General features: G+C 40.3%; 1 protein-coding gene across 5 annotated transcripts in view; it reads right to left on the bottom strand.

Annotated features, from left to right (window-relative positions):
• CSMD3 (CUB and Sushi multiple domains 3) overlaps positions 1–25,814 on the bottom strand; it is a 578,955-nt gene that overhangs the window by 73,178 nt on the left and 479,963 nt on the right. For all 5 annotated transcript variants that reach the window (XR_013988260.1, XM_081012460.1, XM_081012461.1 and 2 more), the window contains 13 exons: positions 25,517–25,586; positions 24,782–24,898; positions 22,514–22,723; positions 20,216–20,404; positions 19,800–19,977; positions 15,100–15,245; positions 13,805–13,885; positions 11,712–11,825; positions 6,679–6,867; positions 6,244–6,390; positions 3,789–3,977; positions 1,292–1,477; positions 105–299 (listed from right to left, as the gene is read on the bottom strand). Coding sequence is in view for 4 of the 5 variants with exons in the window: in XM_081012460.1 (XP_080868586.1) it covers positions 105–299; positions 1,292–1,477; positions 3,789–3,977; positions 6,244–6,390; positions 6,679–6,867; positions 11,712–11,825; positions 13,805–13,885; positions 15,100–15,245; positions 19,800–19,977; positions 20,216–20,404; positions 22,514–22,723; positions 24,782–24,898; positions 25,517–25,586 (2,011 nt within the window). In the remaining variant the exon portion in view is untranslated. The remainder of the gene's footprint in view (positions 1–104; positions 300–1,291; positions 1,478–3,788; positions 3,978–6,243; positions 6,391–6,678; positions 6,868–11,711; positions 11,826–13,804; positions 13,886–15,099; positions 15,246–19,799; positions 19,978–20,215; positions 20,405–22,513; positions 22,724–24,781; positions 24,899–25,516; positions 25,587–25,814) is intronic.

The raw sequence follows: 25,814 nt of genomic DNA, 5'->3' as shown, positions 1-25,814 counted from the left end.
TCAGATGCAGACCTATCTTCTGAGTAAGCAATCATGATGGACTTGTCTACAGAAATATTGAGAATTTAATAGGTTTGGGCCGGACAGTTTTGGCCGGTACTCACTTTGGCAGTACGGTCTCTCATTCCTCCAACTCCAAGTTCCATTGGCAAGACATTCAATGGATTCTGGTCCCAATCCATGATATCCTGGATCACAGCTGAAAACAACTTTTGTTTTGTACTCATAGTGAGAACCATTCACTATACGCCACCTTCCATGTTCCAAGGTGAAAGAATTGATGCTTGGGCATGTAACAACTAGAGAGAGGAGGGCGGAAAATTTGTCTTGAAGTCCAATGAGTAAATTTGTGAATATGAAGTTATATACATTTACAACATCATCATCATCATTATGCCCAATCCATCTGGTCAGGTTGCCCCAGCCAATTTAAACAGCTGCACAATAATCTACAGGCTATATTTAATTTGGGGAGTCAATCTTAGATCTGGAGGGTGAGTATTATTTTACTGCTCAAACAAATTATTTAATGGATTGTGTATCACAGTTTTAAAGCACTTCTAGATTATGGGCATTCTCCCCCAACCCCCTCAGTCATCTTCAACTTTCGCTGACACAATGAGAATTCCTGCTTTCATTCCCCCTCTAGCAAAGCTACCCCTGCTCCAGAAATGGATCATGTTATGGTTTACAAGTCATTTCCCTTGATATTATCATTTGGTTGTATGGGGGAGAGGGGAAACTCAGACTCTCAGCTTAGTAACAAAACTTTACAATCACAATACTATCTTACTTTTATAGTGCGTTTATCCTGAGTAAGTGCTATGCCAGATTTAAAATAACAACAAAGCTCTGCAGATCAAGATATATTTGCAAATAACCAGTGATTCACTTACAGCTATTTTAAAAATTGAGGTCCGTGAGTCAATTCTTTTAACTCAACACAACATATCCTTCCTCCCTTGTGTTACTCCATACATGCCTTTAGGGAGATGTCCAACACTTGGAGAATTTCACAGCTTTTGATGCTCTTTCATGAACCTATGCCTGCAACTATGATCCAAATAACCCCATAATGTTTACCAAACGATTCTGTTGCTCTGCTATTTTCATTAACCAAGTAGTTTCTTTGCTTATTCTAGTTTGCATTCTGTTCCCAATGGCAGATGCACTGGTTGTGGAATTATTGGGCAGCTTTGGGCTAGCAACTGTTCACTTGAAAATGAAAGCTGATGACAACAAAAATACCAAAAGAAATTCAGCTGGAAAAGTACATCTAGATTGCCCTTACCTACGCAACGAGGTGTTTTATTATGGTTGCTCCATGTGCCATCTGGCTGACATGCTGCTGTAGTAAGTTCCTTGGATGACAGCCTGTACCCATCATTGCAAAAATAAGTAACCCGTGTGCCTACCAAATAATCTGTAGTTAATATCCCACCATTCACTGGGGCTTTGGGAATGCCACAAGAGATAGCTGCAGGTTTGAAACAAACACACAGTTAGACACAATATCATCATACTGGCCTTGTCTTAATCTGTTTATCATATTTTTGAAGTTCAGAAACATATATGTTTATGTATCTATATATATAGAGAGAGAGAAAGGAAGGAAGGAAGGAAGGAAGGAAGGAAGGAAGGAAGGAAGGATTAGGAAAACATATAAAATATTATCAAGTAAGATTTATTTTAAATCCCTTCTTAGGCTGGAAAACAGCAAGCAACAGCACTCTCACTTGCTCTTTGCAATCGCTCATTCATTCCAAATGGTCTCCACTGTTTTTGTATTCAACTGTACAACATATAGAACTGATGTATTCAGGTCTTGTTTGCTGGCTTCCTATTGGCAACTGGTTGGCCACTCTGAGAACAGGATGCTGGACTAGATGAGCCTTTGACCTGCCCCAACAAGGCTTTTCTACTATTTTTATGTTCTTACTCGTTGACCTTTCACAGGTTACACATCAAGAATAAGTCCCAATGAACACAGTAGACTTACTTCAAAGTAAATAGGATCAAACCAAATTAACTCATGCACATATCTTGACTGTTGCTGCAATGGCCCTGAACTGCCATTCCAGACTAACAGGTGTATCTTAACTGAACACTGGTGATGGGGCAGATGCTTCTTGTGCACCTGAAAGCAGCAGGTGACGTTAGGGGGATAGAGGGCAGGGCACATGACACACGTCTCTATCATCCAAAATAGATGAATGGCTAGGACACCTCCCAAGGAACAGTCTAAGCAGCTGCCACTGCTGTCCCCGTCCCTGAGGATCTGCTACCTAAAGCAGCCGTCTCACACTGCAAAACAGTAGGAGCAGCCCAGATCATAGTGATAGTCATTACCTTCACTATTCTCCTCACCATTATTGAGATACAGTGTGGTGAACTGGTTAGACCAGGCATATCCAAAGTCAGTTTAATCCAGCCCCCACAGGCAATTCCTCCCCATGGTTCTAAAAAAAGGTCAACAACTTTGGTCGGCCAGCATGCTACATGTTCACTTCATAAAATCTGGCCTTCTTTGAAAAAGTTTTGGACACCCCTAGGTTAGACTAAAACCTGTCAAACACTGTATTTCAGCCTAACCTACCTCACAGGGATCTTGTGAGGATAAAATGGGAAGGGGAAGAACCATCAGTTTTTGGGGGGAAATATGGGATGCAAATGTAACAGCAGCAGCAGAAACAACAACAACTAAATCAGAGTAGCAGCAGTGGCTCTAATGGAGGCAGATAAAGTATATCAAAGGCTCTTCTGTGCTTCGACCTTTTGCACAAGGTTTACTTTTGCTGGGTCTAATAAAGCCACTGTACCTTTTCTTTCTTCCAATAACCACATCACCTCCTATTTCCTTCCCTGGCTATCCTAGCAAACTAATATTTGCCAGATATTGTTTCCCTCTAGATATTTTTTCCATAAATATGAACTGATGCAGTAGACTGCATGGAACAGTGCAAACTGAAGGCTGAGGTCGGTGCGTTTGGGACATTCTTCTGCCTCTATTTTACGGTTCTAAATTTTTCACAGGCCCATCAATTGAATGTAGACCAGATAAAAATGATTTGATAACGCTGAAAGGAAAAGAAAGGGATTGTTCTGGTTTGGATAAAGATAACGCAATGAAGGAAATTCTCACTTGTAGAGGCTATTGTGACACCGGATTTGCCTAGGAGGAAAAAAACTATTAATAAAAAAGGCAAACCACAGTAAAATATTTTTGGGCTAAATTGAGTATATATATTATAGCTTAAGCATGGTGTCGGTTCTATACATTTTGGCACCATTACAAGTGCTACTGCCTGCCTGAGAAACCACAAACCTGGGGGAATCCTACTTGGGAAACTTCACAGATATTCAACTCCACTTTCTAGCTCTTGATTCCCTGAATTTAAGGGCACTTATGTGGGGGCTATTCCATACATATCATTTAAGTGACAACTACATGTGTCCCAATGACTGAATTGGCACCCCTGGTGCTGAAAACGTGCACACTTTACCCTAATGTGTGCAATTCAATGCAGACTGCCGGCTATGCATATTATATTGCTTTACTGTCGAATGTTTTGCTTCATGCCACTTGGTTAATTGCATGATGCCCTGGAGCTTGTCGTGAATAATGGCTGAAAGATTCCCTAGCTTAAATAAGTCAAATAAAAATGGAGCTTTTCCCTTTTTTTGCATTAACTGGAGTTAGCAGCGCTACTGGTGCACTAGAGCATCCATGGATATTTGGAATGGAATCAAAGTGGGCAAATCCAATTCTGTAAGGAAAAGCTGATTACCTTGACATGCTGGGACAGGTGCATCCCATGCATGATATCCATTGGGAGATTTCCTGCACAAAGCGTTGCTTTTTCCGACGAGGCGGAATCCTCGGTCGCAAGCCCAGCGAACCACACTGTTCAGCTGCCCACCTGTCTGACTAACAATGAACCCATGAGGAGGTGACTCTGGGGTGCTGCAGTAAAGGGCTTTGAAAACAAAAGAAAGAAGCAGTCAGTGCATGGATTTCTCCCCCACATATCACCTTATTTAACAGTAGGCATTTTCCTGTGGGGATCGCAAACTTTGGAGCCTTGACCCCTTTAGCAGCAGTGGTGAAGACCCCAAGGAAAGGGGAGATAATAAGGCTGTATTCTGACACTGACCATGTCTCAGCACACTTTGGGGAGGGGGCAATAGCAAGCAGAGACAAAAAGGGCTTCATAGTACATTGAAAATGGGGCAGCTTGGTTGTCACCTATATGCCCCAGTGGGAAAAGTAGTGAAGGTCTGGCATTAGGCCAATGATAACTGATGGTTGCTTCACCTGTTTACACTTGGCTTTTGGCTTGAGTAAAAACTAAACAAACATCTAGGTAACAAAGATGGATCTCTGGGTTGCATAGATAAGCAGAATTGACAATCAACACATCCAAACTCACAATCTCTTGCAAAATATCTGTATTGCATATTTTTAATAGGGTATAGACGACTTCACCAGTTAGGACATACATTATGATTCTTTTTCCTATGTACAAACCTTGTTTATTAATCTTATTTCTTCCCATCTGATCACATTTGCATGTGTTAATTACAAATGTAATCTACTTTGATTGTGTCAACATCCAAGTTCAAATTTTTATCGGAAGTTTCTGCATAATGTAATTGATACTTGTTTTAACATGTATCTAGGGTAATTAATATGGGTAGGAAGATCATGAAAGATGGCATCTGCAGCATGAAAAGAATATGGATACACCAGGCATGAGGTAGAGGACAGGGAGAACTTTGACACATTGAACAGATGGAAATGACTATTACTTTATTTTTTTCTGTTCAAGAGAAGTTCTGGTTTAAGATGGGTCTTGCATAGCGTACACCCCCACCCACCCCCATGCACCCTCCCCACACTTCTGTTTGAAAAACTGTTGTCTGCTTCTTTGATATCTTTTTTCAGAAGCAAATTGGGTTTGTATTCTTTAAAAAGATCATTGAGGATAGTCCAGTCTGTAACTCTTGTCTGCAAATTAACTCACTGAACACCTCTAAGATTAGCTCTCTAGCAATGAATATCAGTATTTTGTGCTTTCTTTCTTTTCTCTAGCATGACTTAGGTGAGATACACACACACACACACACACACACACACACACTTTTATCATTGTTTTGTCTTGGGTTCCAGAAGTGGTCCTGTCCAGGGGGTTTCCTGACTTTCCAGCTCACATGGTTAATTATCAAAAGGCAATTAATTGACTAAAGGGCACTAAAGAAGCTGGAGAGAAGCTGATTTGACCATAGGATTAGGTCAGGCTTCCTCAGCCTCGGCCCTCCAGATGTTTTGAGACTACAAGTCCCATCATCCCTGAAAACTGGTCCTACTAGCTAGGGATCATGGGAGTTGTAGGCCAAAAACATCTGGAGGGCCGAGGTTGAGGAAGTCTGGATTAGGTAAACCCTCCTACAATTATATCTCTCTCAGATATGCAGAATACTAGGATTTTAGAAAAATACATTGGCGCAGTAATGTCAAAACCCTCAACCCAATCATCAGTCTAAGACTCTGTGCTTGTTTGGTCTGCATACATACTGCCCCACAAAAAAGAAAACAAAAGAAAAGATGATACAAACATTTGGATAATGTGATAGTAAATTGTCCTTTTTTTTTTTTGTCTCAGTCACAACTTCACCAAATGTGTACAGAAGCATGCCTCTTGCATCTCTTCTAAAAATTGTTCCCACTACACATACCTGAAACAATTGGTCTAGTTCAGTCATGAAGATGTCACCTAAACCTTTTCTAAAGTGAAACTGAAAGCAAATTTGTGGGTTTCTCATCAGCTAAGCCTAGTGTTCTAGAATGTCCATGTTGATTAGACTTGCTACCAACAGAACAGATCATGTGTACCTTCTTGCAGATGGTCCAGAATATCTAGAATATCCTCCAAGGTCCATTTGCCCCATTTGTACACACAGATCAATGTCTAGCTGGGATGTCCTTTTTGAGCAAAATACTTTTGCACATGCAAATGGGATTTCTCCTTCCTCTTCTATCCATGTGCCAGCACAATGTGCTCCAGGGGGTTGGGAAACCCTATGGAGCAGATTGGGAGGAATATGCTGTGGGACAGGATAGAGAAGGAAGGAGAAATTCCATTCTAGCATGATGCTGGCTGGATCTTTCCAATGCTGACAGCTGAAAGTTGAGCTTGCTGATGTATTTGAAAGGTAGAAAAGAGAAAGATTTGATTGACTTACCTATATATCGTATCCTGAAACCTTTTTTGTTTGTGCCATGGTCTGCAGACCACCGAAGAAACACTTCATGGCCACTGCTAGTTATGTTTAGAGATGAGGAATAATCTCCACTTAGGGAGATTAGTAACGGACTGTGACTATTTGATCCTTGATGATGTTGGAAGAGGTAGCAAGGCAGAGAGAAGAAAAGAAAGAAAACTAAAATTAGAGATATACTAAAAGAGGTTCCTAAACAAGTAGGAAGTAAATTAATGCAATACATTGTAGCCATATCATTAATGGCATATATAGGGAATTTTTCATAACAGGGTGCAATCTAAAATGAAAAGCAACAATGACACTGAAACCACATGCAAGATAAAATACACAACTTAAAGGTTACTGGCTAAAAACAATGTATACTAAATCATCCGAGGCTGTATGTCCTATAGTTACCATCAAACACCTCAAGTATATCAAATTCCTTTTCTGTCTGGAAGAATTCAAAGTAAAGGCTGATATTATAACCCTTTTCCACTGTAATGGTCCATGCACACATCTGGAGGTTTGGGTAGCTATCTGGGTAGCCAGGGCTCAGTATCACTCCGGTTGAATCCAGACGCAATTCATTTGCAGGACAAAGAACTGCAAAAGAGAGGAATTGCTATAAATGTTTAGATAGCTGGAAAACTGCATGATAGAAGTCTTATTTTTTTCTACATTTTAAACGTGTGCATCAATAATTTCATTTCTATTAACATAGAACAGATAAAAATCAGTACAGGTTTTTAAATTTTAGAATAATGCACTATATTTTTAGCATTTGTTCTCCTCTCCCCTTTGTTAAGTGATCCAAATGTTCCTTTTCTGTTAAAAACATTTATGAATTAAATAATGAAAGATGCCAAGCTTTTCCTTACAGTTGCCTCTCTGACAAAGGGGTACTGGATCCAGGGGGCTCTGTCCAACCCTTGCCTCATAATGCCTCAGTTTGGGGCCTAACAATGGTTCCTGCATGTTAACAAACTGCCAGCAGGAAGTGCAATTTAAGCAGCAATCAATTTCCCCCTCATTCCTAGTGGGTACTTTTCGGATCTCTGGTCCCTGGCATGGTGGGAGAGTAACCCCCCCTTCCTATCACTACCAATGGGGAACTTGAAAGCAAACACTTTACACCAGCACTGGAGTAGAGTCTATGGTCCTTGAGAGACATTTGGGACCGTTTAAGCTTAATTAACTCATTTGGTTTCTTTTCATTCTTGTTGTTCCTCCACTGGCTTTCTGCAATGTGAAGGAACTGTGTTCCTCTGATTCTGTATTAGAGAAAAATTACATTGCTTCTGTTCCAGGCTATCACTTTAATCATTTGTTTCTGCTTTCTACAGACGCCAATTAACTGAAATTTGTGTGTATGTGTTTGTGTGTGCAGGCAAATAACCATTGACCCAGGAGCAGAGTGTTTATGCTACAACATGACTTCCACTAATTTAAAATGCCATGGGAGTTTCATTGGCATTATAAGAGTTTGAGCAGCTGCAACTGCTTGATGGGTTATTTACCAAGGTAGCCAACAGAATTGCCCATAGGAAGCCAATTCTGAACAGACTTTTCCTTCTGAATGGTGTTTACTGGTGGGTTAGATGGATTCTGTTCAGGGTGAAAGGGGTTCTGTGGCAGTAGGTAATCAACTTATGTCCCTTATCTGATTTTTTATTTATTTGTTTATTTAAAAACATTTATAGGCTGCTGAATCAGAAGAATCTCTAAATGGTGCCTGTTACCAATTGTACACATGTATAATATGACTGGAACAACATATGTTGCCAGTATATTCTGTTCCGAATGCACAGAGGTTATGAATCTTTCTTGCCACTACAGTTTAGTGCAGTGGCAGGAGGCCCATTTTTCTGTATTAACACTTACCTCCCACCAGCACGCACCCTAGACATGGTGGTTAAGATTTGGACCAACCAAATAAGTCTTATAGAGCAGATAAATGTGAAAAGCCTAGCTGCTTGAATCCTATTATGCGGGGATCAATCCTGCATTGGGGATGGCTCAGAAAGAAGACTAACATCAAGAGGGATAGATCTGGATGGCATTTTCCCGTTTACTTGCACTTCCATGGACAAGAAAGTTAACCCTCAAGGACTGAAACTTCTAGAATAGGTCTTTCTGCATGATTTCTTAATATTAAATGGATGTCCAGCCGACGCCACTAAGGGCTAACTGCATAGTAAGGGAGGAAGTGTCATAGACTATTTTATAGTTTCACCTCCACTCTTCAGCTTGGTGAAAACAGTAGATGTGTTGGTAAGAACTGAAAGTGACCATTTCCCACTCTCAGTTACTTTAGCTCCTTTCCTGGAGTGTCAGCTCCCTGCAGAGACAATGTGTACAGTTGGCGAATCCTTGGGCACGTCAAGAGCGAAATGGTATTTGAAGGTGAATGATAAAATACACAGGATCCTGGCAAGTGATTTAACGAAGAGCCTACGACATCGCCTCATAAACACCTCAACAAATCCAGTTACGGACTCAGTACACTCTTCAGAGCCTATTTGGTGAAGCCCAATGTCACAAACTGTACACAGGGAAATTAGAGAGGTTGGTTTGATGGGCAATGCAAGAAAGCAAAGAAAGACCTGCTAAGTGCTATTAGAACCTATCGAGGGAAAACCCTCTGAAATTAACAAGGGAAATATGGGAAGGAGAAGATCAGCATATAAGAAAATTATAAAGATAAAAAAACCAAGCTTTATGAGAAGCCAGTGGCAAGAACTAGGGATGGCAGTGGCTGAGCGAAGAGAGGACACGTTTTGGCTTCTGGTGTCTCAGGGCATGAATGAATCAAGATCAACACTAGATGCCACTATATTGGCACAACGTTGGGTGGATTACTACGAGGAACTTTATGGAGAACAGACAGGGCATTCACTCGATGCTGAGGTGACCATTGACCAGTCGGGCTTCCTGAGTGACAAGCGGTGACCCCTGTAGAGATAAAATCTCTGATAGAGAGTCTAAAACTAAATAAAGCACCAGGTGAGGATATGATGCCGCCAGAGCTATTTAAGACTCATATGGACTGGTGGCAACCCATCCTGGCAAAGCTCTACACCCACATAAATAATACAGCTCAAATGCCAGCCGGCTAGAAATTGAATACCATCGTGCCAATTTACAAAAAAGGGGATAAAACCCTCCCCAAAAATTACTGCCCCATTAGTTTGCTGGACATCCCCTCTAAACTCTATGCACATCATCTGCTCACCAAATTAACAGACTGGCTAGGTGAAAATAACACCTTACATGAGGAACAAGCAGGTTTCAGAGCTGGATATAGTACGACTGACCAGCGCTTTACACCATCTCATATTATTAACAAATATATCAATCAAAGCAAATGTAACCTGTTCACTGCCTTAATTGACCTATCTGCTGCTTTTGACTCAATCAGTCATAACAGACTGTGGGAGAAATTCTCAAATGCTAATATAGACCCATGACTATTATTATTAATTCGTGAACTGTATAGTGGTACCGAAACACGAGTCAGAGTGGGCTTAAAGGGAGGTCTCTCGGAAGCATTCAAGACATCAAGAGGCGTGAAACAAGGCTTCATATTGGCTCCCACACTTTTTAACTTTTATCTAAATGATATGGTGCCACAGCTAGCACGGGTGCAATCCCCTGCCCCATCAATTAGTAATAGGAAGATATCTTGCCTGCTGTACGCCGATGGTGTGGTGCTCCTATCACTCTCCTGATTAGGTCTTAACAATCTGCTTACAGCTTTCAGCAGGTATTGCAAGCGGGAAGAGCTCGTCATGAATTACTCCAAGACCAAAATTATGGTCTTTGGGAAGCATAGTCCCAGATTCAAATAGAAAATGGATCAACAGAACTTGGAGTAAATACGCTCCTTCAGATATCTGGGAATTCTTTTCACTGAGACACTATCATGGAAGGGGCACATCGAGGCTACAAAACTCGAAGCGCAGAAAGCTTGTGGGGCATTAATGAAATTCTGTTTTACAGCGGGTGGTCAGCTATTGGAACCTGCATTGAAAATCTTTGCCAGGAAAGAGGTCTCCCAGATGCTTCATGGAGTAGCGATATGGGGCAAGGACCCAAATGCCAACAAAGCCTTAGAAATAGTGCAGAACAAATTCCTCAGGAAAGTGCTCTTGCTCCCCAACGGGACTCCAGCTGCTCTTCTCCACGTGGAAGCGGATGTGACAACAATACAGGATAGAATTGATTACCTGTGCTTAAATTATGTGAAAAGACTTCAATTTCTTTCGGAGGAGAGATTCCCCGCTATGTCACACACAGAACAGAAACAGACCAAATGTTGGAAGGAAGGTATCCAACGCCTCTTTTTTCCAATACCAATTACAAGATTTTCAGGTGACTATTAAGATGAACAAGAGGCACTTAAGAGATTGTCTCTTTAGGTCCGATGCAGAAAGAGATTTCACCATGATGGCTTCTACCAAGAGTTTGCCATGGTTTCCACTTATTAAAAAGGAGCATTCCCAGGCCAGTTACCTGTCAAAGCTCCCACTTGCCATGCTTAGAATCGCTTTCACAGAATTACGATTCCAATCAATGCCCTTGGTGGTGCCGGATGGATGCTACGGCAAAGTACATTATGAAGAGAGACTTTCTCTGTGTGGGCAACCCTGTGTGGAGGACCTGTGCCACTATTTATTGCAGTGCCCGTTATATATAGACCCAAGAGACCAATTCATAAAACCCCTGTTTCCGAATGGAACTCACTTGAATAGGGTAGAAAGGGTGAAATGGCTGCTGAGCGATACTGATGACTTTGTAACTTATAAAGTAGCACTCTATGCATTGGCAGCTAAGATGATCAGGAGGAAAGAACTAGATAAAATAGTGGTCAACTGCAAAGGGGATTCAGATATTTAATTTGGCACATTTTACTAGAGAATCCTCTGCTATTCTATTTTATGCAACAAACAATCTTAGTAGTTGGGACCATGGTTTATACTGTATGTGTGGTGCCTGATGATTTGTATGGTTATTGCTGTTTTTCCTTTTGTTATTTTTCTGAATGATGCCATGGCCTATGGCTAGTGCGATAAAAGTCTATGATGATGATGATGATGATGATGATGAATGCACAGAGGATCGGGGCAGGTGAGTCACAGAGAACCCGGATAAATGAGAATCGACATAGCTAAGAAACTGAAGTAGAAATCAGAAGATTCCTGATTTGAGTTTCACCTCTGCCATGAAGTCGCTTTGTCTTTGGGAAACCGATTTCCTCTCAGTCTCAGCTCCCCCTTCACTCATTTGCAACATGGCAACAGAAATACAGGATTGCCGAAAGAGTTGCAACCAGTGCCCTTTGAGCACTCTAAAGTTCAATGTGTCTGTTAGAAGGAAATCTCTGAAACCTCTGAAAACATATCACAATATGCAAACGCATCTAAACAAAAGATATCGAAGCAGAAAACCTTGGCAAGCAGGTGGTGCTCCATCCATCTGTAGCCTCTCTCCCAGTCTACATGTCAGAATCTCATTACCAACTAATGTAAAGCCTGGTAGACACTGGTACCTTATTATGTCCCCTATTTGATAAAAAAAAGGAGAAAGCTGTGATTAAACAACAATTAATGGGGACTTTTGGCACTGATAGTCACATTGAGTAATGAAGTACCTTTCCCAACATATATAGTTTGCAAATGACCACTGGCACAAATAGCTTTGATTAGACACAGGAAATGTTGTGGCAAATGAGCAGACACATTTATCATTTCTTGCCAGCTCTACTATTAGTATGACTCACACATTTGGATGCTTGTTACTCTGTGAAGCAATGCAGCAGAATGGTGGAGTTTTAAAAGCTTTGCATTTTTTTTAGTAGTCATGACAGTAATTAAGAGGAAGCCATCAAGTACCCTTATTCCCGCTGTCCCTCCTCAGACATAATATACATTGTGGTTAGTACATGGCTTTTTGAAATTAAAACTGTAATGGAAAAGATTCAAAAACAACTTTTGAAAAAACTTGACTATTATTTTTAACACTCTAGGGTCAGCACCCAATGGGTTTCATAACATTGTATTATTCATACTTGTTTATTTATTAAACAGATTTCTAACCTGACATTGACTTCACAAGGTGGTTTACAAAACAAAACTAAAAAGGTTCAAAACACGAGACATCATAAGTACAAGCCAATAAATAGAACAGATTTCAGTGACAAGTGCCAATCAATTTTAAAATGACCAGTCAATATCTCCATGTGACACTTTAATTTACCTTCACCATCCCCAGAAAAGACACAATGCTGAATAGTCATATATGTAGGCTCAGCACTTGCAGTTGGATGGGGTTTTTTTTTATAAAAAAATGGTTTTTACAGCAGGTGATCATCCAGCTGAACAAGCAAACAGGTCTTAAAGAGAAAAGGGTCTTGTCCATTCAGCCAGGTAATTGGCTGCAGTAAAGCCTCTCCAATTGCATCTGGCTGCATGCGCCTTTCTCCTGGATCTGCACATCTTGCTGTCTAGGATTGCAGCCAAACCCTGCTGGCCAAATGATTAGTGCCACAGAGTAAAGAAGGCTTTACACCACAGTCAACTGAAAAGTCTCAGTGGGACTGTACCATTTCCCAGATTGTGCTAAGAAGTGTCACTATCTTGGAAATAGGGATACATCTTGCATACATGTGGATTGGCCACAAAACCGCTGGGATTCGGCTGTTGGAGAATTGCTAAAAGTCCAGGAAAATCTGGACTTATGACAACCCGTGTCAGAAATGTAGATGTTGGGAAATTTCCTTAAAAATAGCTTACAACTTCCCCCTCTTTTTTTGAGATTTCCAACAACTTTGGCCAAAAACTTCATGCTTCTTTAAATTTTGCAAAAAAAATATTCAACAACTCTCCTATGAAATATGGCAACCCTGGCAAACAAGAATTGCTTCTGCCATTTGCTGGAGTGAGTGTCCCTCTGTCACCTGGATTCTCCACAGATGTAAGTGGGATTTCTGTTATTCCCTCTCTGTAGTACCTGGGGCTACCTTCCACTGTTCTGAAGGGCACCCAGCCATCTTGGGCAGTTCTGTGAAGACACAGAAGGCTGCTAGCAGAGGGGAAGCAAGCGTTAACTATTTCTGTACCTACCTATGGGAACAGCTAGTTCCAATGCCATGGAGATAATTCTTGTTTTCATATTTAGATAATACAATGGCAACAGAAACCAGAAAATTGGCTTTGTTAATGACAGTAGAAAGCCCTTTCACTGATCATGATCTCCTTATATTTTAATCGTCACCTTCCACCAAACTGCTGCTAGAAATAATAAGCCTATGTAGTTGCACCTTCCAGTTGTCTGAACCTCTGATTATCTAGATATTTTACAAATTCTCAAGGGTCTTTAGTTCAGTTAAATTGTAGGCTGTTCTAGCATGCAAAGCCAGATGAAATTTTTACGTTTGCCCATACCGATACGGAGCTTAAACACCACAGTGCTTGTCTGTGCACATTCAGCAGTTTTCTTTATGGGAGGAAATATATGTTATTTATGCTTAGATTGACTTTACCTATTTCAAATTCATCATCCTCAGTCAGAATTTCAGCATTCGGTATAGCAGGTGGAGGCTGGCACACTCGAAGCTGATATGCTATGAAATGCATAAGACACAATGATTAATTTGTTGCTCTGTTTCATAGGATAACAACTTTTATAGCTTTCTCTTGAAAGTACAGTATCAACATCTAAAAGCAAACCACCCTGATTCAACAGGGCTTGGACTGTTAAAAAAACACCTCACATTCATTCCCAATGGGGATTGTCCAATTATCACATACGTTGGGGAACCTGGTGAAGGCATTACTACAAGTTTGTGGGCAAAAAAGAAGAAGAATACTGCACCAACTCCTTTGCTCACTTTGAATAACAATCTTATAAATGACTATGGCATAACCATACAGCTTCCTCTAATGTTCAACTGATCAGAAGAAAATTTGATATAACACTACCCCTTGTTGTAACGCTCAGTTCAAACATCAGCCCCTAGAAACAGTTCCTAACTTGTGGTAGCATTACTTTTGGCATGTATTCAAGCACTCTTTGAGGATATTCAAGAAACCTTATGGTGGACTTGCTTCTTTTCTGCCCTTTGAACATTTCTTTCATCCCACCAAATGTGAGAGAGTGTCTTGTTTTTCCAGCAGCATCCCTGTTGAGATAAGGCACCCCCTATCTGCACTGTCTCAAAAAATTGAAGACTTGATGAAAAGGTCTCTGCCTTAGCTCATTTTGTACTGTGGATCTCTAGTTGGTTTCTGTTTTTAAAATGGTTTTTAAAAGCCATTTTAAGTTGTTTTTATTGTATGTTTGTAAATTGCCCAGAGTCACTTGTAAAATGAGATATAAGAATAATAATCCAACAAATGAGGACTAGGGGAATTTCTTGTCCCTTTCTCTTGAGTAATTCACTGCAGCTTGATCCCTGTGTTTGTGCCACTGTTATGTGATCTGTTGTTGCCTTTTTAGTTTAAGAGGATGAATGGGCTTTCATTATGCAAGGACAGGCCTTCCAATGAAGGACTGTGAGTCAGTGAAATGAAAACATCACTGTCTAGGATGGTCAGTAGTTCACAGATAATATGTTGGAGTAGTTTCAGCACCGATGTAATCCCATTACTCATGCCTTGTTCTTCTCTTTACAAATCCTATGACTATCCATATTCCTATGCATTGCAGGCTACCAGTATTTCAATTTCCCTACAACCAGCAATATTACTGCTCTACAATGTGCAGTTAATCTGAAAGTGAACAGCTGAACAAAACACCAATTGGTAGACAATCAGTATAAAGATATGCAACACCAACCGTGGTAACTAAGGACAAAGAAGCCACTCGTTGTGAAGTCACTGTGGAACTTTATCAGTATCTGATTTGAAGTGCTATAGACCGATTCCAATGCAGTGTTGCCACTAAACTGTCCAATTTGAGGAGAACTTTGGTCAGGACCATCCCTAAAAGAAACATAGGCAAAAAAACAACACTATAAATTAAATTTATGCCTTTGCCACACACGCTGGTAAAGAATTCAAAACGTGCTGAAAAGAAGTGCAAATGAGGAAGAGTGGGAAAATAGGCAATTATGTAAGCTATAATGAGAAAAGTTCAGAGAGCACCTGGTCCCAATTTCAGTGGAACTTCTGCTGAATATGTTTGCGTGCATTCTGAAAAATGAACAGAAATGCACATACATTCACACCCTTTCAAGCCCCCAATTCCACCATCCCTATTTTGTTTTATGAACCTTGACACACTTGGAGGAATTGGGATATTATCAGTCTGTGTCATCCTCACCTTCAAGTCTCTAAACTGGCAGATAGGAAGGAGACCCTGTTGTTCCAAGAGTGGTGCTTATAGTATTTTGGACTGCTCCCATCCTTTACTATGGTGTGAAACAACCATGGAATATGTGCACACCACACTTTTAGTGTCCATAAGATTTCTGTCAAGTGTATTTTACAGATATTTAATGTTCTGAAAACAATGTTTATGGAGCAATCTATATCTTCCCCCTAATGCGCAGGTGAAATTCATTGTGGCTGCAGCTGTTAGCATTTGGTCACATTCATGTGATATGTGGTCATATTCAGACAATGAAACACTGACATTTGAAAGAACGTAAAAATAACAGGCCATTTAAAATTATGTGGCCCTTAACATTCTTGCAGATTTTTAACCAACGCAATACAGGGCAAAATGTCTGCATCTCATCCTGCTCTTTTTCTTTATTCTGAATTTTTGTTTTAAAATCAAACTTATAGAGGTGATCTTCAACTGTTGGTTGTTTTTCAACCTATTTCTTGATTTGTACCTAGTAGCTAGTTATTTCACAGGATGCTATCAACACTGTTTGAAATTTTATTAGGATAAATAGCATAAATGTAAAACACGCTGGATGGATTCAAAAGAACATGACAGCCTTCCTCGATCGACTCTTCAGTCCATCTACTCCAGCATCCTGCTGTTCACAGTGGTGAACGAGATGTTCCTGGGAAGCAGGACTAGCAGGACATGATGGGAATAGCCCACTTTCCCAGTCCACATCTGTATTGGAGTTGTTGTTTAAAAAATCTAAATAGATTTTTACTGTTTTGGTGTGTTGCCTCCATGAGCTCCTTGGGGAGGGAAGGTGGGATATAAATTGAATAAACACATAAATAAATACATTATTTCTCCTGTAGCTAGTATTCTGAGATGTACTGCAGTTAGATTACCACAATGTGTTATATGAGGGCTGCCTCTGAAGACAGTTTGGGAAATTCAGCTGGTGCAAAATTCAGCAGCAAGGTTGCTCACCATGGCAAGACGGTTTGAGCATATAACACCAACCCTGGCCCTACTGCACTGGCTGACAATTAGTTTTAGGGTCCAATTCAAAGTGTTAGTTTTGACCTATAAACCTTAAATGGCTCAGGACTGCAATACCTCAAGGACCGCCTCTCCCCATATGAACCGACACAGACCCTGCAATCATTATCTGAGGTCTGTTTTCATGTGCCTCCTCCTCGAGAGGTCCAGATCATGGCAACATGAGAGCAGACCTTTCCTGCAGTGGTTCCCAGCTTGTGGAATACTCTCCTCAGGAAAGCTTGTCTGGTGCCTTTAGGCACCAGGCAAAAACATCCCTCTTGCCCCAGACCTTTGCCTAATTAAACAATCTATTACTGTTTAAACTGGGGGGGGGGCAGTCGGGGGCTTGCTATTGTTTTGTTTGTTACTATATTATGTATTTTTGTGTTTTTATATTGTAAACTGCGCTGTGATTCTCAGATGAAGTGTGGTATAGAAATTTTGATAACAACAACAATCCTATATTTCACAAATTATTTATACACTATGTGAATAAGTACATCCATTTGTCTGTCCTGTATTTTCTGCTAACCAGTTTCATTGGATAACCTGAAGTTCTAGCATTATTAGATAGAGAGAATAGCACACCATGCAGAATTTTGCACACCTCAGTCATAGTCTCTCTTCTCACTTTTTAAATGAAAGAGTGCCAAATGTTGTAACCATTCATCACAGAGTAGTTTCGCCACCACTTCATCATTTTCTGTACTACAATATCCTTATTGTATAATAGAGTGACACCAGAACAGTAAACATTGTTTCAAGTATGGCCACATAAGGCGCTGTGGTTTAAACCACTGAGCCTCTTGGGTTTGCTGTTCAGAAGGTCAGTGGTTCGAATCCGCACAACGGGATGAGCTCCTGTTGCTCTGTCCCACCTTCTGCCAACCTAGCAGTTCGAAAAGATACCCGTGCAAGGAGATAAATAGGTATTGCTGCAGCAGGAAGGTAAACGGCATTTCCATGCGCTCTGGCTTTTGTCATGGTGTTCGATTGCGCCAGAAGCGGTTTAGTCATGCTGGCCACATGACCCGAAAAGCTGTCTGTGGACAGATGGCAGCTCCCTCGGCCTGAGGCAAGATGAGTGCCACACCCCATAGTCGCCTTTGACTGGACTTAACCATCCAGCAGTCCTTTACCCATTTACCTTTACCTTACACCATTAATTTGTTTAAGGTCATTGCAATACTGGCAATTTGATTTACAATCCATTTCCTATTAATTCCTAGCATGGAATCCCCCTTTTTCACAGCTGCCACATACTGTATCAATATATTCATCGTACTACACACCATGATTCAAATTATGACACAAAATCTATATCTTGGTTGGTCTCTGCTACAATACATTTAATGCATAGTGAATGTTGGATTTTATTTTTAATTTTTTTGCCTCAATGTGCATCACTTTCCACCTTCTGACACCGAGCCATTGTTATTATATCTGAAAGCCCACACTTCTGAATGGATTTCATTTATAATATAGTTAACAGAAAATGCACTTTGGTACGAATGGTATTGCAAAATTCAGAGCAGTGTGAAATCCAAACATTTCCATTCCAATCCACACATCAGTCCAGGAGGTCAGAGGATCAGGTCAGCTCATATAAAAATCCACACAAAAAATGAATCTGCAAGCATCCCTAATTATGGTGTTTATTAGACGATGCTGTTTGTCTTAGATTTACTAAATGTAGATAAACAGCAAATGGGGATGATCAGGTTGCAATAGAAAGAGAAAGGTGACCAGTTTATACAGACTGATCTGGCTTCAGGAACTGCAGCCAAGATTAAGGAGATGTTTTTGTTTGGCCTTCATGGCTTTTCAGCTTAGCTCGGTGCTGCCAGGAACAAGCTCATGGCCATGGCTATTAGGCAGGCAGTGCCATATCTATGGCAAGGTTAAATAAGGATAACCTGAGTCTGAGGTGGATGTCCTGGCAGATGAAGCAGTTAAAACAGACACACACAAATGAATTTTCTCTCTTTCCCCCCTTTATTGCCGTACAGTCTTTCTTTAGTTACTGAGCAACCTTTGTCATACAATTTCCATATGGTGGATTCCTTTCCTTCTCTCTTCTTTCCCAGTTACTCTCCTTGATGTATACATTTATTTAACTGCAATTTAAATTTATTTTGCCTTTCCTCAAAACTGAACTCAGAACAATGCACAACAAAGGTCAGCACATTAAAGACAGATATACATTACTTAAAAAACAACAACAAGGTATCCAGTCATTTAATTCTCAAAAACTAAATTGTGTCCATCTGAGGAAAAAGTCAGTGGAAGCAGTGATCAGGACTTATGAAATATGATTTCATACATTTGCTACTCTTTGCTCTTTCACTTTCTGAACCCATAAACATAATTTGGCTAAAAATGTATGTTGGCTCCCTAACAGATTTGCTTGCAGTTTTATTGCACATAATAGTCTTGATCCAGAAAGAAGTTTATTACACTCAAAGCTCATTGAAACCAATGGGAGAAGTTAGTCACAATAGCAAAACTCATTAATTTCAATGAAACTTGTGGCCAGTTTCCTCTGGAGCAGGATTCATATATTTAACTTTTGAACCAGAGAGGCCTGATTCACATACACAGTTGACTATTTCAGTCCAGTTGACTAGCTGCTGGCTGTATGAAACAGCTCTATTAAACAATTTAAATACCGGTATGTGGTAGCTCATTAATACCTACAAGTGATCCTTTGATATTGTAGTAAGGAACATAACTGTATGAACCAGGAGGTATTTACTAGTGACAGTTCTCTATGTTGAATGCCATGACAGTTATTGGTAAGTTTCTGTTTCTCTAGGTTACATGGTATTACATATGCATCACAATCTTATGTATATGTATGGAAAGGGAAGTGTGATTGTGATCAATAGCGTTTACTCCCATGTAAGTGTTATAGTATTTTAGACTTAATCACAGAGTAATTTGCCATATAATACAATGCAAACATGTCATCCCCAAAATATAATTCTGTGGTGCATGTTTAAGTACATCTTAAAGTACAGCTACTTTGGTGAACAAAAATAAACATTTATTTTATTTTGCCCCACTAAAGCAAGGCAAATCAAGAAGATCTTTTAAACATTTGTGTTCCTAAGCATGCCAGATTATAAAATAAATGAATAATGTTAGCTTCTGCTTACCAGACAGTTATGAAATCATATATTGGCTCTGTTTGAAGGACTGTAAAATTTATATAAATTCCATTCCCTGGTGGTACTCTTACAAGCCAAAAACAGTCTTGGAAGTTTGGGTATTCATCAGGATAGCTGGGAGAGTATATTGTGCCATTCATTGCTGTAATATTTCCTCCACAAAGAGCTGTGAAAACAAACAAAACAAAACAGATCACCAATAAAAGTGATTATGTGCACAAATTCCATCGTTTCTCAATTCTCCAGCAGCCTTAACTACCATGTGATATTGCAGCCTACTAACCATCCCACTCTCTCAAGAAGACCATTTCTGATTCAGCTCAAATTTGTCAACAGACTTAATTGGAATACAGTTAATAAAGATAAAGTTTGCATGAACTAGTACTTTTCTACTGAAAACATACCTTCACACCTTGGCAGAGGATGGTTCCAATTACGACTTATCCCATGAAGGCATGTAAGTGCTGAATGGCCAATTAGAGTGTACCCAGGAAAACACTCAAATGAAACAGTCTGCCCAACAGTGAAGTCAGTTCCGATGACAAAACCATTGCGAAAGGGCCGTGGGTCAGGACAGCTTTGCAACTGATATGCTGAAATGAAATAGTAAGGATATTTTCTATGCACCAGAACAGAAGGTCTTTGTACAGATATTTTTCTTTTTCAAAAAATGTTTAAAATAAAAGAACTTATAAAATCTTCCAATATGTTATGATGCTGGGTATATTCTGATGAGTCACAACAATGAACCCAGTTTCCCTAACATTTTTGCACACACACTTGAAATATGCATACTATCACTGGCTCTTGTTGTTTTATTTACTAAAATAAAAAGCTACAGAAATGAAAGGATTATATACCCCACTTCCCAGGAAAGTGTTGGGAGACCCTGTTCTGGTCAAAGGGAACTAAAAGCAATGCTGTGGTTCTGCCAGCACAACAGTTGCCTTTGTGTACAATTGAACTTTCCCTTTCTCTTCTGTTCCCTCCAGTCCTCAAAATCAGCTCCAGAAGGTTGGGAGGTTCTCTGGAGCAGATGGGCAGAAGAGGATTCGAGAGGAAATGGAGTTGTCATTCTGTGAGTATATCTCTGCTTGCGCATCACTGGACACAACCCAATATGTCTAATCTGCTACCGTGTGCAAAAATATCTAAAGAGTACAGATGGGAGGCTTGAATACACAGTATTATGCTTTCAGATTTATTAAATTTATTATTTATATACAGCTTATCCATTCATATTTTTAGGGTTGCCATATTTTGAAGAGCAAAAAAGAGGACACATTTGCTGATTTCAACTTTTAACTATGGATCTTTATGGAGATTCTCATCATGAAAAAGAGGATGTGTCCTGGAAAAAGAGGACATATGGCAACCCTATATGTCAGCAATGTCCAACTGGTCGACCACGAATGAGAGGTAGATTGTCATGGTGTTCCAGGTCAATCGCAGGAGTTAAAAAACTGATTGCCCTGTTTCTCATTAGTGACTCCAGCGCTATTTCCCATCTCCGCTGCTGGTGCTTTGAAAGGTTGTATTCGCTGCGTTGGCGGCTGAGTGTGTGAAGGAGAGAGGCCAGCTGAGTGTTGAGCTATCAATTTTATGCAATAGTTCCCCCCAAAAGCTCAAAAACTCTGCTCATTCCCCCCTAAAAAAAGCTCCAGAATTTTGGCAATGACAATGGGTAGATCACTGCCAGTTTTATTATACTGAGAGTAGATCGCAGTCACTAGAGAATTGGAAGTGCCTGCTATAATGTGGTCTACATAAAAACAAACCACAGAAAATGAAACCAAACAATAAAATTATCCTAAAACCAAGCACTGCTGGAACTATAACGTCTTACCATTTTGTCCACACTTTGCTTGTCCTGAGGTTTTCCATTTGCCCTGTGGCCACTTTCCCTAGGAAAATATGTTCTTTACTGCTGAATCGGAGCAAAATCTGATTGATGTTTGTTCTGATTCAGAGATAAAAAGTGGGTTTTCCATGGGGAAAGTGGCAGGACAAGCGGAATTTTGGACAAACCCTTAGTCATACACCTGAAGTACATCGAGATGCCTGTCTACTCTTAGTTCCACAGGCTTGGCTCCACTATCCTGAGTGTATGGCATCTTTTCACCAACTGCCCTTGCACCCAGGTTGCGGCTCTCATCAAGCCAGAAAGGCTCATGGTGCTCCTACTTCCTTAGGAAGCTGGTGGACATTACAAATAGAAGAAGAGTAGAAGATTTTGGATTTGATATCCCGCCTTTCACTCCCCTTCAGGAGTCTCAAAGCGGCTAACATTCTCCTTTCCCTTCCTCCCCCACAACAAACACTCTGTGAGGTGAGTGGGGCTGAGAGACTTCAAAGAAGTGTGACTGGCCCAAGGTCACCCAGCAGCTGCATGTGGAGGAGCGGAGACGCGAACCCGGTTCCCCAGATTAGGAGACTACCGCTCTTAACCACTACACCACACTGGCTCTCATGTCATGAGACATGACTGGAAGTGCCACACTGGCACTTCCAGTCATGCTAAAGCAATAGCCTACAGGTGGAGTTTGGTTTTCTTCACTGGTCTCTCCTTCTTCCCGCAAACCTTGGTCATTGCCTCGTGCCCTTCACACTGACCCCTTTGCCTTCTGTTTAGCTTTTTCTCATCCTCTGCATAAAAACACATATTTTACAAGTTTCTAAAATAAGCATTTGAAATCACTCACCTTGATATACAATATGAAACCCTTGTTTGTTCTGAGAATAGTCACTGTGAAAATATAAGCTAGTTTCATGGGTTGTACTGAAGAGAGAAGCTGGTATTTGAGGGCCACTGAGTCTCCCAATGACAGTACTAATATCTGTTGATCCACTTCTTACTTCCAAATAATCATGGATCGTTTCCGTTGAAAAATTGGCAAATTGCAGATGAACACCTGAAAAGCAATTTTTGATAAACAAGTATGATGGAATATACCAACATTTGGGGTAGTAAGAATGCATAGAAATATATGTGGTGATATCCAACAACAGTCATGCTCGGAGTAGACCTACTGAAATAAATGTATTTAAATGAAAGTATTGATTTTAATGGGCTTTCTCTGAAGAAGAAGAAGAGTTTGGATTTGATATCCCACCTTTCACTCCCCTTCAGGAGTCTCAAAGCGGCTAACATTCTCCTTTCCCTTCCTCCGCCACAACAAACACTCTGTGAGGTGAGTGGGGCTGAGAGACTTCAAAGAAGTGTGACTGGCCCAAGGTCACCCAGCAGCTGCATGTGGAGGAGCGGGGAATTGAACCCAGTTCCCCAGATTACGAGACTACCACTCTTAACCACCACACCACACTGGCTCTCTGAGCATGACTTAGCTATCACCTATAAATTCTGTAAAAACAACAACAGCAATCATGAGGATGTCATATTACTGGAATGACATTTGATCTGATTCTGATGTTTTCATTAGGTGACCACATTTTACTTAAGTCACTCAGGGACCAATCCTATAGCATACCTTCCCCCATCCCAGGGACCCAGTTGGCTGGGCTGAGCATGATGGATCTTAAGCTGGGGTAAGCCCAGAGAAAAAAAAAATGGGATTTCGGAGGGTGTGGCAGGGGTGGGACTTAGGTTGGATCCTGGCTCAGTACCTGGCAACCCAGCAAAAGTTCATATATCAAAAAGAGTGGCGTAACTCAAAAACTATTTTAACAGCTTAACCTTATGCCAGCTTCTTTTGTATAGCATTGCTCCCTCAATCAAACATATTCATCATCACAGAAGTTACATAAATAGAATTTAAAACATTCATTCTGACTCATCCGGGTACTGAAAACAACTTCTAGATCAAGTTTTATCATTACCCTTTCCCCCTTTCTTTTTAAAATTGATATTCAGATTTCAGTTAAATTGGAAATTAACATTCCCTTTGCTTCTTGCTGTGCAATTTTGCCGCCATACAATACATACCCTACATACCCTATTGCATTTCCAAGGAAAGGTTTTATTTTAGCTCTAAACGTGTATATAATTCATCCCATTTGCTCTGAATCTCTGGGGTAGAATCAGTTGAATGAATGTATGAAATAAAGATAATTATTTTGGGACCTTTTGAGGTACTATTCCATGTGGCAAGAAAATAGATTTACAAAATATTTTTACATCAGTTAATAATTTTGATACCTCATAAGACAAATTTACTGCAAATTACAGTAAGAACTTAATAGTTTCCATTCATTGGATACAGACCTCAGAAAGTTGTGAACTTATATCTCATTGAAAATGATTAAATGAATGCATTCCACTAGCATTAAAAGTACATTATGTATCTTCAGCTGAGGTGGAGATTCACTGCATCCTAACCTACTCATCCTGGCTGATCTTGCAAGGAATTGCCCCTCATTTAGGACCATTGATTTCAATGGGTCTATTCTAAGTAAAACTTAGGTGACTACCACCCAGTGTAAACAATAGTGAGCAAGTTGGACTAGTGATCTGACTCAATAATAATAATAATAAAAATAAATTTTATTTATATCCTGCCCTCCCCAGCCGAAGCTGGGCTCAGGGCGGCTAACAACAATCAATATAAACACAGCTTCCTCTGTTCTTAAAACAACAAACCCCAAAAGCTTATATGTTAATAAAGGAGAGATACCATCCCAAAGTAAGGTATATATTTATATATAGTGGTACATCGGGTTACATACACTTCAGGTTACATACGTTTCAGGTTACAGACTCCGCTAACACTGAAATATTGCTTCAGGTTAAGAACTTTGCTTCAGGATGAGAACAGAAATCGTGCTCCAGCGGCACGGCAGCAGCAGGAGGCCCCATTAGCTAAAGTGGTGCTTTAGGTTAAGAACAGTTTCAGGTTAAGTACGGACCTCCAGAACGAATTAAATACTTAACCCGAGGTACCACTGTATAAAAGCACTTACAAGAACCAGTGTACAGCAATAATAACAAAAAGCCATGCTGGATTAATACATACCAAAACCAATGGGAAGTTTTATAGTCCATGTACAGTCCAGACTGCTAGGATAGTTCCCAGGAAATCCTGGGCTAAGGATGACCCCGCTGAAGTCTGACATAGAACCACCACACTGTGCTACAAAAGGAGAGAGAAATATAAAGACATAATGCAAAACAAGATTAAAATAACATTTAAAAGTTAAGCTTGCCTTCTTGGTTTGCTAAATATGTTACTTTAAAAAAAAATTCAAAATTTGAATATTATTTTATGTGACGATGAACATGGCCTCTAACAGAACTCAGGGGGTTGCCAAAGGGGCACCCCAAGCCTAACGACAAGCACAGAGGTGTCGGCATGCTGCCAGGTACCCCAAGATTAACAGGGGTGTGTGTGTGTGTGTGTGTGTGTGTGTGTGAGAGAGAGAGAGAGAGAGAGAGAGAGAAATCTAAAGAGGTCAAACCCATCCCCACCCCCAGCAATTAAAATCAAAATCCAGTGGGAGGATGTTCAGTGGCCATAGAATGCTAGGCAGGGAGGGGAGAGAAATGAAAAATGAGGGGAGGTGGGATTGCTTGCTTGATTTCATTTCTATCCCTTCCTCTCTTCCAAAGGAGCCCTGGGTGTCTAAAAACAATGTAATAAAAATGATACAATTAAAATATTGTTGCAAGTTCCACTTGTGCTTTATCTAAAATGTTTCATTGTCTGCTGTTCTTTCACCTTTGGAATTAAAGTGTTACACAAAAGACATACCTAAGCAAATTGGAATGGGATAATTCCATCTTCTTACTGGTCCAGGCATGCAGGTTATATGTGAATGCCCCTGTAATGACAAGATAAACGTTTTCAAATTTAGCAATCTACCAATGCAGTTCTGTACTGCTATGACTGATCATTACAATGTTGTTTCCCAGCTCACTTCCGACAAAAGGAAGTATTAGGGAGAAAGCATGTCAGATCCTGGACTTTGGAACTGACTAATCAGGTTCATGGGCTTGAACATCTGAATAATAAACCACAACTACCTCATCTTTATCAAGCTCCACTGGAA

Source organism: Podarcis pityusensis, assembly GCF_964106645.2.
Source record: "Podarcis pityusensis genome assembly, chromosome: 7".
NCBI classification, from domain to species: Eukaryota; Metazoa; Chordata; class Lepidosauria; order Squamata; family Lacertidae; genus Podarcis; species Podarcis pityusensis.
This window is presented reverse-complemented; position numbering and strand designations above follow the sequence as displayed.